This window comes from Sinocyclocheilus grahami, unplaced genomic scaffold, assembly GCF_001515645.1.
Source record: "Sinocyclocheilus grahami isolate Dianchi unplaced genomic scaffold, SAMN03320097.WGS_v1.1 scaffold453.1, whole genome shotgun sequence".
Classification (NCBI taxonomy): Eukaryota; Metazoa; Chordata; class Actinopteri; order Cypriniformes; family Cyprinidae; genus Sinocyclocheilus; species Sinocyclocheilus grahami.
In genome coordinates this window covers 835,566-850,252 of record NW_015505632.1, presented here as the reverse complement: position 1 = coordinate 850,252, position 14,687 = coordinate 835,566, and the positions used below count along the sequence as shown (strand labels likewise).

At 35.1% G+C, this 14,687-nt stretch overlaps 2 protein-coding genes across 5 annotated transcripts; one reads left to right on the top strand and one right to left on the bottom strand.

Moving 5' to 3' along the window:
• Window positions 1–90: 90 nt before the first annotated feature.
• bcl7a (BAF chromatin remodeling complex subunit BCL7A) lies at window positions 91–3,797 on the top strand. 3 transcript variants are annotated; one of them, XM_016234511.1, is made up of 6 exons: window positions 91–487; window positions 1,396–1,477; window positions 1,916–2,009; window positions 2,730–2,903; window positions 3,005–3,102; window positions 3,220–3,797. In XM_016234511.1, exons 1-6 carry the CDS (start codon window positions 396–398, stop codon window positions 3,283–3,285), a joined length of 606 nt encoding a protein of 201 aa, XP_016089997.1. In that variant the 5' UTR covers window positions 91–395; the 3' UTR covers window positions 3,286–3,797. The 3 variants fall into 3 exon arrangements, with proteins under 3 accessions (XP_016089997.1, XP_016089996.1, XP_016089999.1); XM_016234510.1 differs by having other exon boundaries at window positions 101–487; window positions 1,913–2,009; XM_016234513.1 differs by lacking the exon at window positions 91–487 and adding an exon at window positions 606–1,044 and having other exon boundaries at window positions 1,913–2,009.
• A 160-nt stretch (window positions 3,798–3,957) lies between these two features.
• alkbh2 (alkB homolog 2, alpha-ketoglutarate dependent dioxygenase) lies at window positions 3,958–8,409 on the bottom strand. Of its 2 annotated transcripts, none has more exons than XM_016234508.1 (4): window positions 8,117–8,409; window positions 6,704–6,955; window positions 5,379–5,577; window positions 3,958–5,265 (listed from the first exon to the last, which is right to left on the bottom strand). In XM_016234508.1, the coding sequence occupies exons 2-4, from the start codon at window positions 6,942–6,944 to the stop codon at window positions 4,938–4,940; spliced, it is 768 nt and encodes a 255-aa protein (XP_016089994.1). In that variant the 5' UTR covers window positions 6,945–6,955; window positions 8,117–8,409; the 3' UTR covers window positions 3,958–4,937. The 2 variants fall into 2 exon arrangements, with proteins under 2 accessions (XP_016089994.1, XP_016089995.1); XM_016234509.1 differs by having other exon boundaries at window positions 8,165–8,409.
• Window positions 8,410–14,687: the final 6,278 nt, after the last annotated feature.

Genomic DNA, 14,687 nt, shown 5'->3' with positions numbered 1-14,687 from the left:
TGTGGTTACTAGGCTGTTCCTTCAGTGTATTTTCATATTTGCGTGTTTTTACTTTTCTGGAAGGCAGATGGAGATAAAATCATACGGAAATAAACGTTGTTGTTTGACGACATACTGTCGATTGTCGGTCTTCATTTTTTACAGATACGTGTGTAAATCGTGTGTGGATGTCGTAGTCATCGTTTCGATTTGATCGTCTCACTCAACAAACTGTTAAATATCGTTTTCTGTGCTCTGTTCGCTAGACAAAGTAGCCGCATTGACCGTGTCTCTCATGATTCCAGGGCATTTGGCTTCAGCGCAGGCGCACAAACCCCGCCTCTCTCCTGTGCTGTGTGCATTCGCATTGTGTCTAAACAGGCAGCGAGCAAAAATATATTTTACCAACAGCAGTAATGTCGGGCAGGTCGGTTCGAGCGGAGACGCGGAGCAGGGCGAAAGATGACATCAAGCGGGTTATGGCTGCAATTGAAAAAGTGCGGAAATGGTAAGAGAGCGTCGAGCCGTTAACAAACAGCACAGACAGCTTGTGGGGGAGGAGAGACAACGAGAAACAATGCAATGAAAGGAAAGAGCGTTTATTCCACTCCAATTTCAGTCAGATGCGCCGTTTCTTCGCGCGGCTGCTCTTTTTGTCGGCTTTTTACAAATTAGTTAGGAAAAATGTAGATTGCAGTTTTTTTTTCTTCCATTAAATTTTTATGTGGGTTGAACCTAGAAGCCATTTCGTTGCAGTCACATGAAGGCTTTGCTGTTTGAGCCTGTAATGCCGGCTGAATAGTAACCGAACGGGCTGACATGAGGAACTCGAGTCATGCATCCGTACCGAACTAAAAGTGCCGCTGAACGGTTGTTTGACTCGTTCATCTCATCTGAGAGCGAGTGACTCGCGCTCCTGAGCAACTGCGCGTGAGAAGAGTTTTCTCCACGCGCGGGGCTTTAAACTCAGCGCGGAGCTCGAGCTTCGCCTCCACTTTCACACTCTTAAACATTTTGCTTAAACTTTAGTGCAACTTAAATCACAATGCATTTGACAAGAAAAAGGTAATTAGATTAACTTTAACCTCAACAATAGTATCTTTCCCAACTTTGAAATACTAAAATGATTTTTAACATTGTATCAGTTTAAATTTAATTATGGTTACTAGTATTGTTCTACACAACCATTAGGTCTCCACTAAAGACTTGACCTCGCTTTAAAATGTGTATATTTATAGAAAAAACGTATAGATGTCTTGTTGATATCAGCGACAGTGCATATTCTGGAAATATTTTTTTTACACAATAAATAGAGATGCCTATAAATTGAAATGTTTAAATAATTAATCCCCTGTTAAACTCATTTGTTTTCGGTCTCCTTTGTCTTTGATATCTAACACTGGCATGCATCTCCAGGGAGAAGAAATGGGTGACTGTTGGAGACACATCACTGCGAATCTACAAGTGGGTACCAGTGACAGAGCCCAAGTCAGATGATGTAAGTCATCTTTAGCCACCAAAAATACACTTATTGCAATTTTAGTTGAAACCAGTTACCCAATATTTATTTTCATGTTATGGCCAATATAACCGATACATCTTTTTCAATCTCTTCTTCCCAAAAATGAATACAACAATACTAAAATAGGGATTATTGGCATTGATATATTGATACAATATTGTTTTGTTAAATATAATGATGTTTTTTTACTTTATTTTATATTAGTAAAGGTAAATTCATACTGTCATTGAGGTTACTAGTGCCATTTATTTGCTGGTGGCCCAGATCATTAAATATTTTAGATGTTGCATTGCACATACAAGGCAATATGTTCTACACTGTATCTTTTAGAAGTTAATTGGTTCATCAGTCTCCACATGGTTTAGCTGCAAAAACGTGATCTGCATTTGACAATGCACTTTTGTCACACAGAAGAGCAAGAAAAAGAAGAAAGGCAAAGATGACAAATACGGCTCTGAGGTCACGACCCCTGAGAACAGCTCTTCTCCGGGAATGATGGATATGCATGGTAATGCTGTAGACCTGACAGTTATCAGGCGCCAATCACACAATAATCCTCAGTCTATTTTAGGCTGCTACTTGGCAATTATAGTGGTTTATAAACCAAATTGTGAGCTTTGTGATTCCTAAACGGTTGATCTATTAGGGATTCCTGAAATATTTAAGTATGCCAGAAATTATCTGTAAATTCACATCAATTATGCATTTTGAAATTGTATTATTAGTGCTGTCAAACGATTAATCGCATCAAAAATAAAAGTTTTTGTTTACATGTGTGTACTGTTTATATTTATGTACATATAAATGCACACACATGCATGTATATATTTAATAATATTATAAAAATATGTTGCGTTTATATATTAAATATATTTATATACGATATAATTTATATGCATATAAATATATACATGTAAATATTTTCAAAATATATGCTGTATGTGTGTGTCTTTAGATGTACACATTATGTAAACAAAAACTTATTTTGGATGCGATTAATCGTTTGACAGCACTGATTATTATTATTAATGGCTTTCAATGGGCCATTATCCTTCTTAACCAATAGAGGGGGTTGTTGAAAGTTTTACTGCACATGAATTGATGTTGATTTGTTATTCTATCTTAAAATGTAACTATTAACAGTTATATGCTGCATGAAAGTTTTTTTTCAAGCATCTCTCAAATCATTTGTAACACCCTGTTAATCATGTTTCTTTTCTATATACAGATGATAACAGTAACCAGAGCTCCATTGCAGACTCCTCCCCACTGAAGCAAGAGACCAGCAACAACACTAGTCCTGCACCTGAGCCCATGGCAGCTTCTCAGAATGACAGCAATGACTTGAAAAGCGACCAATATCCTTCCAAACAGCCTTCATCTGTTCAGGATCATAAGAGTGGTTAGTGACTGCAATGAGGCCTCAAGGAGCTCATTATCCTCTTTTCTCTATCTGTGCTGTTGGATTTTAGGGGGTCTCTAATAGCACTTCTTTACTTTCAGAACAAAACCACTGCTTATCAGAATCTATAACAGCCAAAAGGGACAGCAAGTCACAGGGGGATTCAGAGCACTTTTTAGACTCTTCCAAATCAGCCCAGGTACATGCTTACAGCATCACTTGCATCAAAGTAAAAAAAAGTGTGTGTGTGTGTATATATATATATATATCAGCTGTGTTTTCTGCTTTATAACTGATTCAGTGGTTTCTTTTGAAGGATTTGGAAGATGGTGCTCCCCCAAGCAAAAAAGGGAAAACCGATTCTTCCTCTGAAGAAAGTTAACCATCTTCTCCCAGCTGTCAGGCATTTGCGATTCCCATCTCTTATCCTGAAACACATCACAACATAGGAGGTTTACTTCAGTTCTACACTCTTCCCTACTACCATCTATTCACTTTAATCCAGAAAACCCATCTCTTGCGGTCATTTTTAGTGTGGAGGGCATGTCGGGATCATCATTGTATGAGTAAGAGTACTGAATCAAGCTGTGAGATATTGTACTGATCCTAAAACAGTTCATGCTGCCCTACAATCACTACATGCTATTTCTTTTGCTAAGATCAGTATTGTCAATTGAAACGGCACTGGAACTGCCATAGTTTTTCCACATTGGCATTGATATCAACTGCCATTTGCGATTTTAAAAAATTTGTATCACTCACCTTTTCTTGTTCACTCAGGAAGGTCAACACACTGTTTTTTAAATCACGCTAAAAGTAACTGATTTCTGCTGCTGTAGTTTAGTGAGATTTCACCATAAGTAGCCAAGTATAAAAAAATGCAAATGGTACTAGTCACAAGTTATCCAACTTCTCCTGTGTAGACCATAGCTTGTAGCATAGGCCCTGCTTGGTTGAGTACATTTGTGTTACTGCGAAAAGGAATTATTATAGTTTTTTTTGTCGTCTGTCTACACAGTTCTCCAAGTGCCCACATTTTGGTTCTATGTCTTGCTTTCAAGTCAAGTAACCCACAACTGTTCATTTTAACTAATGTTCAAGTTAAACTGGTGTTCAAACCAAGCTTTGAAATGCTGGTTGCCATTTCAACAGCACTACAACCTTCCAACATACACAAGGGATACAATAATAGCATCACTTTGATACATGAAATTCACAAATTATGGTTTCTTTCAGCAGCAACTGTACTGACCGCATGTGTCGTCGTCCAAGGAAAAACGTGACATTGATTAGATTGTAACACAGGCAGGTTATGGGTAGACAGCTCTGTGAATACCTCATACTCAGTCCAGCAGTGCTGGAATGTAAACACTAAGTATGACTTTCTCGAAATTACTGTTACGTATGCTTGAAGAATAAAATGTATATATTTATACGATTACGTTTTTGCTACCCTTATGTTTTTGCCACAGTATTTCGCCAAACTATTGCCTTCTGTAGTTAAATCTTTGAAACCTTTGGCAAAATGTATTCATTGGGATCATATTGTTTTTTTTTCTTTCCCAGTCTATAATAGAAATGTCTTGTACAGAAGTATGGTTGTGTCTAACCTATTTATTCCACATGTAGTTTATTGGTTTTCTAAAAAACAAATAAAAGAAAATATTTCCTTTGAATGCTCTTGAAAGTGCATTTTGTTGCCAAATATCAAACCTGAATTTGCTTTGAATAGCAAAGATGAGTTTGAAGCTTGATTTTCTGAGATCACAGTACACATTTTACTAGACACGAGTTTAATGACAAATGAATCATAAAACACGAAGACTAAATCATAACATGAAGATGTGAAAAGAAAGTGAAACTGATACTGTAGTAAGCAAGAGTTGTCTGAGTGTGCTAAAACCCAACATGGATTCACTGCAGATGTGATAATGTGAGATATGCTCACTAGCTCTTCACACAGCTTTCACACATGTTGTGAAAGAAAAACTAACATGACCCACAGCAGTACCTGGTAAGATGCTAAAAGAACAATCACTCTATTTTAAAGCCAGTTTTCTGTCTGTTTTTCACTATGCGTCTGAAAGTGAGGTTGATGCGTGGCATTTTGACCTTTTTTCTGACTGGAAGACTGTGATACCAGTATGTGTTTGTGGGATAGTTCATGAGCAGTAGACTCCCGTGAGCCAGCTCCAGCTTCACAGGCTCAATCTGACGTTTGCTAGAACCAGTCCGTGCATCCTTATGACGGAAAATGAAGTCACGGGCAGCCCCTAGAGATACAGAGGCAATAGGGCAGGCAGGATCGAGTTCCCGTTCATCATCCCGATGCTCTCCAATGTGATCATGACCATCATTATATCTGATGGTGAAAACACAAACCAAAAACACTTTCCTCACTCTGAAAGAACATTATTTCTTTCAAAAGAAACAGGACAGTGATGTCTACATGTCAACAGCAGACAGTTTAATTACCTGTTTATCAAAACAAAGTTGAAGGTATGGCCTGTTGCCCTGGTAACAGCATCTCGAATGCGTTCCAAAGTGGAAGTCCATGGTTTTGCCATGAGATGGACTCCAGAGAAAGAGTACATCAGTCCTTCGTCGCCGTATGTTGCTTGCTTCCTTGGAACACTGTATGACCTTCCATACACTTGTAGTTTAGCTTTGTCACCTTTGTCACCGAGAAAAAGGAATGGAAACAAAACATTTCAATCACCATCCAAACAACAGGATACAGTGTTATATTAATATGGCTCACAGCAAATTATACAAGTATAATAATGAAGTTGGATTGTTTAATAAGATAATACATTATGTATGTTTCCTGTAGCTGTAAAACCAATATACATATTCTAAAGTTTGGTGTCAGTAAGTATTTTTTATTTTTTATACATTTATACTTTTGCTCAGCAAGGTCACATTAATTGATTAATTGAACATAGACGTATAGTGTTACAAAGTATTTCTATTTCAAATAAATGCTTTATCAACGAATCCTAAAAAAAAAATACATAATTTGCACAAAAATATTAGCAGCACAACTGTTTTCATCTTTGATAATAATAAATGATTCTTGATCACCAAATCGTCTAATTAGAATGTTTTATGAAGGATCACGTGACACTGAAGTGTCATCCTGTCAAAACACAGGAATAAGTAACACTTTAAAATATATTAAAATAGACTCCGATTCTTTTAAATTGTAATAATTCACAATATTACTGTTTTATTGTAGTTTGATCAAATAAACGCAACCTTGGTGACCATAAGAGATTTCTTTCAAGAACATTAGAAAATCTTACTGATCCCAATCTTCCGAACAGCAGTGTCCATGATACAAAGGTGCCTTCAATACCTGTAAAATACTCCACCTCCTCTTCTAGCTGGTTAAAAAGGTGATCAGCCTCCTCTTTGTCAAACAGCAAACTGTAGTCACAGTCCAATCCCTCTGCCTCAATCTTCTTCCAGGGGATGGGCTGAGAAAACTCCTCTTCCACCTCACATTCCTCTTTGTATTTCTTGAACGGTTCCTCTGTTTTACATTCATCTGCCTCAACAGCAGATCTTTTTCTGTCATCCTGTCAAAACACAGGAATAAGTAACACTTTAAAATATATTAAAATAGACTCCGATTCTTTTAAATTGTAATAATTCACAATATTACTGTTTTATTGTAGTTTGATCAAATAAACGCAACCTTGGTGACCATAAGAGATTTCTTTCAAGAACATTAGAAAATCGTACTGATCCCAATCTTCCGAACAGCAGTGTCCATGATACAAAGGTGCCTTCAATACCTGTAAAATACTCCACCTCCTCTTCTAGCTGGTTAAAAAGGTGATCAGCCTCCTCTTTGTCAAACAGCAAACTGTAGTCACAGTCCAATCCCTCTGCCTCAATCTTCTTCCAGGGGATGGGCTGAGAAAACTCCTCTTCCACCTCACATTCCTCTTTGTATTTCTTGAACGGTTCCTCTGTTTTACATTCATCTGCCTCAACAGCAGATCTTTTTCTGTACCGAGTTACAAACTTATCCATCTATTATACACCTGTAAAACAAAACAAAAAAAACTCACTTTTCAGACTGCCTGGTTCTATTTTCTAAACCACTTTTAAATGTCAGCTTCATTGAGCCACAATTAACAGTTTATATTAACTAATTAACCTTAAACAGGTACGGTACCCACATCTACATATCATGCACATTTTTACAGTGTTTTACAAACCATGAGCAGTGTTGCCAACTTAGCAATTTTGTTGCTAAATTTAGCAACTTTTCAGACTACCCTAGCAACCTAATATTAACTAATTAACCTTAAACAGGTACGGTACCCACATCTACATATCATGCACATTTTTACAGTGTTTTACAAACCATGAGCAGTGTTGCCAACTTAGCAATTTTGTTGCTAAATTTAGCAACTTTTCAGACTACCCTAGCAACCTTTTCTTCCAAAAGCACCTAGCAACAAATTGAGCAATTTTAAACATTTATTTGGCAACTTTTAGCAACTTTTGATAAGGACTCGGACAATAAAAAGGCACACATTGTCCATCCAAATTACACAAAAAGAGGAAACCACAGATGCCTAGCAGTACACACATCACATGAATTGAGTTAGGTGCTATTTGGAATTGTTCAATTTAATAATAATAATTGAATAATTTGATAATTGAATAATTGTTTATTTATGATACACTTTGTTAGTAGCTTGTACCTGCGATTGTTGATCAGTTAGTATACTGTAAAAAAAAAGGAAAATCTTTCAGGATATTATCCATTATCCACTGTAACCCGAAAACACAATGCGTAATTTAAAATACAGGTAAAAAAAAACATTACGGAAGAATTCAATGTATTTAAAAATACAGTTATTTATATTTGAATATTATATATTAAATAATAAATCTAAATTAATAATATATAAAATATCTTTTTTGCTGAGGTTTGATGATGTGACAATTTTGCGTCGTGATTACGCAATGACATCACAACGTCATTTAGCAACTTTTAGCAACAAATCGACCTTCCTTTAGCAACTTTCTCTGAAAATTAGTTGGCAACACTGACCATGAGTAGTGCATATGGTCACCAATGTTTTGGTGGTTGTTAGTAACACGTGAAAAGCGGCAGCACAGCCCGGTTCTTCGTTTATGCACGTGCATTATCTTACTGAAACTTTGGGGAAACATTCAGTATGGTCTCTTACCTCGGTTGCGTTTATGGTGTGATAAATCACCCACGCTACATAGCTTAACGTTCAAATTCTGTCCCAATTTTGTTTTATTTCCAGCAGTCGCGCGGGTGGCACACCTCCGGAAATGTTCGTCCATGGCACTACCGATGTCACGTGATATACAGTACTTTACTTTTCGATGGTGACACTGTACAAGCGCGTCTGGTGTAACAGTGAGTAATTAGGAAAACCATGTAAACAAGCATCATGCTGCCTGTCAGGGTAAATACTGAGCCCAAACAGGCACGTATTAAGATTACACGGACGTTTTAAGTTTAACATTGCATTTGAACGTATTCAGGGTAAGAATAAGAATAGCTACAGTAAATTAAGGAGGTAAATTATTCGTTAATTATTAAGCGTAACAGTTATCAAATTGTGATAACTATTCAGAACTGTGGACACCCCATCACTACTAAACAGAGTTTGCAAAGAGGACCATTTCAAAAGTGCAACATTTTATTCACTGTTGTGAAGAAGACAAAAATGTTAGTCAAATATAGGCTACTGGAGGACTACAAAGACTTTGTCACCCTAAAGGTTTTGCCATTCTAAATGGTCGCAGATCATTCCATTCTAACAGATTATTTTCAGTTCATGTGTGTTACCTGAATAAGGCTGAAATGGTTAAATGTATTTATTTCATTAATCCACCTAAGTTAGTACTGTGCAAAAAGAAAAAAAAAGACAATGAATGAAAAACAGAGAATGAGGAATAAAGAACTTTAGTCATGTCTTCTTAGCAGACTACTCCACATTTTCATAATCACTGTCCGTGCAGTTTGCATACGTCTCGTCTGCTTGTGCTGCACTGTTCATATAAATTGCAACCTTATTTTCAGGCCTATTGATGTAAACTGAAGAAAACTGTCCTGAAAAAAGTAAATACTTATATAATAATAATAATAATTAAAGTAATTCAGCTTTTATTCATTACTTATTTATATTTTTAAATTATATACTCACTTTTTCCTTTGGAGACGTTTTTTCTGAACTCATGATCGTTCTCTGTAGCAGAAAGGGAATAACTACAATGTCTTCATGTTTTACTTATAGCATTTTTAGACATTAATGTGGTCTGTACATCAAATATTAGTATTATAACCTACTATTTGTGTAAAACAAGAAATACTCATTAAACCTACCATAGATTGTTTGATCTTTGTTGGCATCTCGAACTGTCATCGCAATGAAAGAAAGGAAATGTTTGAAACAGGATCTTTTCAAACTTGAAACAGACTTGATTCATGAGACTGTGTGTTCTTGAAAATGGTCTCATGCGTCACAGCTGTGAGGCGATTGCTGTGAATATAAATAAAGTGCTTACCCTGCTGGCTGTTTGCATAATATGGTTGATCTAATGTTTCTGGAAAAAAATAAAAGAGATTAAGTTACTTTACTGAGTATGCAAATCTTGCATATTTATAATTGATTCATAATTGATTTAATATACTTACTATTTCGTTTATGAACAATGCAACACACCGTGACCACAAGAAGAAGAATAGTTGCTCCTCCTGCTACGAAGGGCCAGAAAGACATCACTGTGTCCTATGAGCTTTCTGATTCACCTTGTACAAATTCTTCTGCCTTTCAGCCAGAACAATTATAACATGCAAAAAGAAAAACAGACAGTATGTCTAATTTTAACTGGAGATATGGTGCAATTTTATAATTAAATAGTATAAGTATTTAAAAAGTTTAAGTGTCAGGACACAATAAAATATACAAAACTACAGTATATGTCTTTGAACATGTGGACATTTTTATGTTTTTACTCACGTGTGAATTCCAGTATCCTCGTGCTATAGTTAAAGTCTTCAACAGTTCACAGTTTTACAGGCCCATATGCCACTGCTACACATTATAGAGGAGGATAGAGCAGTTTAGAGTCATATAATTGGAGAAGGTCTTCTTCTGTTATCCTAAACCTTTACTTCACCTTTTAGACTGTTCTCTAAAAATAGACACAGCTGCACTGGTGTGACATCTCTGCTGTGCCGTCTGGTCTGAAAAGAGCCATTTCAAAGAATCAAGAGAGCGTCTCTTTGCTCAAACCTGAGAAACCACAACAGTAAACAAATGAGATTCACAAGTTTCCATCTGCACTTCACAGGTCGATCAAATGTTGCACCGTGGTGATGTTTGCTGAGCGTCCTGCAGTTTTACAATTTTCATAAGCAAACTTTAAATAATGATATGCTGCTCAGACTGGGAATATAATGTCTTTTTATAGAATTTTATATTTAATTAGAAAATCCTCAAAATGATTGTTAACGGAAACCACAACACACTGTTACATTCTGCTTGCTTGCAACATGAAAGTTAGAGTTAACTCAAACTGTCTGATTAACCAAAAATAAACCTTACCATTTAGAGATGAAACATGCAGAGTAAAAATACCCACAGTTCAACACAGAAAGAAAGAATGGATCATTTGTTTTTAGACAAACATCAGGAGCGTATGCTGTAAGCCTTGAAACAGTTCACTCTGCTTTGTGTAGGGGAAAGAGGCTGTTGGACAAGTGTCTTCTGCCGTCATTTCCTGCTAGCTTTACCTAAATGGCCAGTGTCCAGAAGACAGTTACTGTGCTCAGGTATGTGTTTGTATGAACTTAACGATCTTTGCTATCACAAAAAACCCACTAATTTATATTAAGGTGGCTTTTTGAATTAAACTTCAAGATGTTCAGTTTTTTACTAGACTGAAAGAAATAAGATATTGTTAATATCATTTACTTCTTACTCGGCTATTTTGCTTTAATCATTTACTATCTTTAGGAATAAATCTTTTTAAATCAAGTCAAGTCACCTTTATGCACCCTCTATTTATATAGCGCTTTATACAATACAGATTGTGTCAAAACAGCTTTACAGTGTTAAACAGGAAATACAATGTTTAAATAATGCAAAAAAAAACAGTTCTGCTGTAAAGCAGCTCTAAAAAGAGGACAATAGTAAACTAGCAACACCCGCTGAGTGGCATTAAACAGCTTGAAATAGTAAAAATAGTAAAAAGTTCACTCAGTAAATCTGCTCTTTATTAACAATAAATTATTAGATTTTTAATATGACAAGTTATTAATGGCAATGTTAAATCATGTAAGTTAATATAAGTTAAAGGACCACAGTTCTGATGGAGATGATTAAAGAGCTACGGAGGTACATATTTGTGTCTGTCTTTAATTTCAAAAAAGGTCTCACTGCCCTCTAGTGGCATCACAGATGAAGATACTAAAGTGAGCCCAAATGGAGACATTTCTTATTTCTCCACGAGCAGTAACAGTCATCCCTCCACCAGAAATAATCTTCTGAACGGTGTATGTTTTGAATATGTTTGGCTTTGATTTTTACATTTGTATATGTAAAACCCGGACACAAAGTCTGATCCATCACAATCATTCTCAGTTCTCTTGATGTAATGTATAATGAATTGCACATATTTATTGATGTTCCACATTATTGCAGTTGTGAATTTTAACTATAGATTGGATTGCTGAGTGACACTCCTATAGAAAAAAAGAGAAAAAGAAAAACAAAGCTTTAATAAAACGTATTTTATCTTCTATTTTAACTTCCCCTTCTTCTGGCTGTTAAATAAATAGCCTAATGAAAATCACTAAATAACATTAATCAGTTTGATAGATACTATATAAGTACAAACTAATATGTTTTCATCAAAGTTAGTTTCCAAGTTATCAACAAACATATTTACTCAAGAAGGACATGTGACAATACTGCTGATATGATTTCATCTATAGTCACAAATGTAAGATCATACTTACTGTTTTCATTAGTGAACTTTGCTCTGTTTATTTTATCTTCTATTTTAACTTCCCCTTCTTCTGGCTGTTAAATAAATAGCCTAATGAAAATCACTAAATAACATTAATCAGTTTGATAGATACTATATAAGTACAAACTAATATGTTTTCATCAAAGTTAGTTTCCAAGTTATCAACAAACATCTACATATTTTTCATTACTCAAGAAGGACATGTGACAATAGTGCTGATATGATTTCATCTATAGTCACAAATGTAAGATCATACTTACTGTTTTCATTAGTGAACTTTGCTCTGTTAGGGAACTTTGTTTGGGAGGTGTTCTCTGCAAAGATTTAATAGAAACATACTTGACTATAGTCTTTGACAAAGTTTAGTGTACAAGTAAAGTCAAACTGTAGAGCTTTCAAACAAAAACAGTTATAATGAGCTGAAAACCTACCATAGACAGGCTCACAGATGTTATTTTCTTGACCTGTAACACCATAGTTCAATGATTAAGAAACAGAGCATTTATGTGCTTGTTTGTTGAAAGCAGCATAGAAAACCAAGTTAATAATACGTCATGCCATAAATCTTTATATCGGTTACATTTCTGTCCAGCTGCACAGATTAACTGTGCCAATAATTATGTATGTATATTTACAAATGATTTACATCAATATCTAGTGTTAAAGATAATTAACTTTTAAAGAAGAGCTGATTTCAAGAAACGTAAAGATAAACAGAATTCTAGTTCTGAAATGGTACTTACGTTTGAAGAATTTACATGCAACAACAAGAAGCACAAGTAGCACTACTAGCAGTGCTGCTCCTCCTCCTGCTCCAGTTGGGATCAGCCAAGTCAGAGAATCCACTGAAACAACAGCTGGTTCTGAAGAATGTTCATTCATGTTAGGCAATGACAGTCAGATTTTAAGGCACATTTCAAGCAGTAGATGCACATTAAGACTTTAACCAGCAATATTCTCATTTATATTCATATTACATTTATATTACATTTAATCATTAAGCAGACACTTATCCAAAGCGACTTGATGAGGAAAATAGAAGCAATGAAACCAACAAAAAAGCAATAATATATAACTGCTGTGACAAGTCCCGGATAGTCTAATGCAGTACACAAGGTTTATTTAATTATTTATTATAATAAATAAAATAATAAAAAGTATATAGAATAGACAGATGTGGATAGTAATGAAGTACATTTACTTGATTACTTAAGTACGCTTTTTGAGTATCTGCACTGAGTATTTTTTTGGGGGGAAACGTATGACTTTAACTTCACTACATTTGAAAGACGAATATTGTACTTTTCACTCCACTACTATAAGTAATCACTCTTGTAGGGCTACATGAAGTGATTTCCCAGCATTTTTGAACACGGGCCAGTTGCAAATGTGATATTTATTTACAACAACTCGATACTAAGAAGTTAATATTGTGATATATATTAGACACCATATTGTCTGATTTTGCAAAATTGTGTAAAGGAAAATATTACCTAAAGCCACAGAACTGTTGTGCATCTCCTAACAAAACACAGTAGGTGTTTGACTTGAAACTGCACTGCAAAGGCCGTTCTGTGTATGACATCAAAGTGCCACAAGAGCGATGCTGTCAAATAAATCTTGCAGTTTTGCGTTTTAATTAAAGTAGTCTTTACTGTTGTAAAGTTACGCAGCTACAGGTGTGTCGCTGGGTTTTAAAGCAGGTTCGCAATTTCACTATCCACTTGATTTAAATGTGGATGAATGGCTAAGTGTGCACACACTGCCAGAGCTGTGTGAGATCACTACCATGCTGCTTTTGTTGGGGTGGGTAGGGGTGTTAAATAAAAAAAAAAGGCCAACTCGCTTGTTTCATTTCTATAGGTTTTTAACATTCTAAAAGCTCTTTATACTCCAAAGATACTACAAGCTAGTCAGTGTATTCAGTAGGTGTAATGTATTGTAAGTTGCTTCAGAGGCATAAGGTAATTAACGTTCTTAGAATTGACAAGACAGTTGACCCTGAGAGGTCAGCTAAATATCTACAGCGGATCTAAAATATTCATAATTAATCATAACTAGTTATGGTTAATTATTCATATTTCCCATGAGCTGATTCGTTACATAATTAAGTAAAAATCTGTCTTTACAACTTTCACTTGTAATGAAGTAAAATTTGTCAAGCAGTATCTGTACTTTCACTCAAGTAATGGGGTTGTGTACTTTGTCCACCTCTGAGAATAGAAATACAATAGAGAGAGCTAGTGTTAGAGGGTCAAGTTATTATAATTATTTTTATAATAAATAAGAAAACAAGTAAATAGAAAAAGATTAGAAAAGGTATAGAGAATGCTAGTGTTAGAGGGTCATTTTTTAATAAAAAGAAAACAAGTTGATAGAATAGAAATAGAATAGAAAGTGTTAGTATTATAGAGGGTCAAGTTTTTTTATAATAAATAAAAGAAAAAAGTAGATAGAAGTAGAATAGAGAGTGCAAGTGTTAGAGGGACAAGGTTTTTAATAAATAAAAAAAGTAGATAGAATATAAATTGAATAGAGAGTGTTTGGGTTAGAGGGTCAAGTTTTTATTTCAAATAAATAAAAAGAAAACAAGTAGATAGAATAGAAATCAAATAGAGAATGTTAATGTTTGAGGGTCAAGTTTTTTCAAATAAGTAAAAAGAAAACAAGTAGATAGAATATAAATCGAATATAGAGTGGAAGTGTTAGTGTCAAGTGTAGATGGAAAAGATTGGGCAGATTATTCCA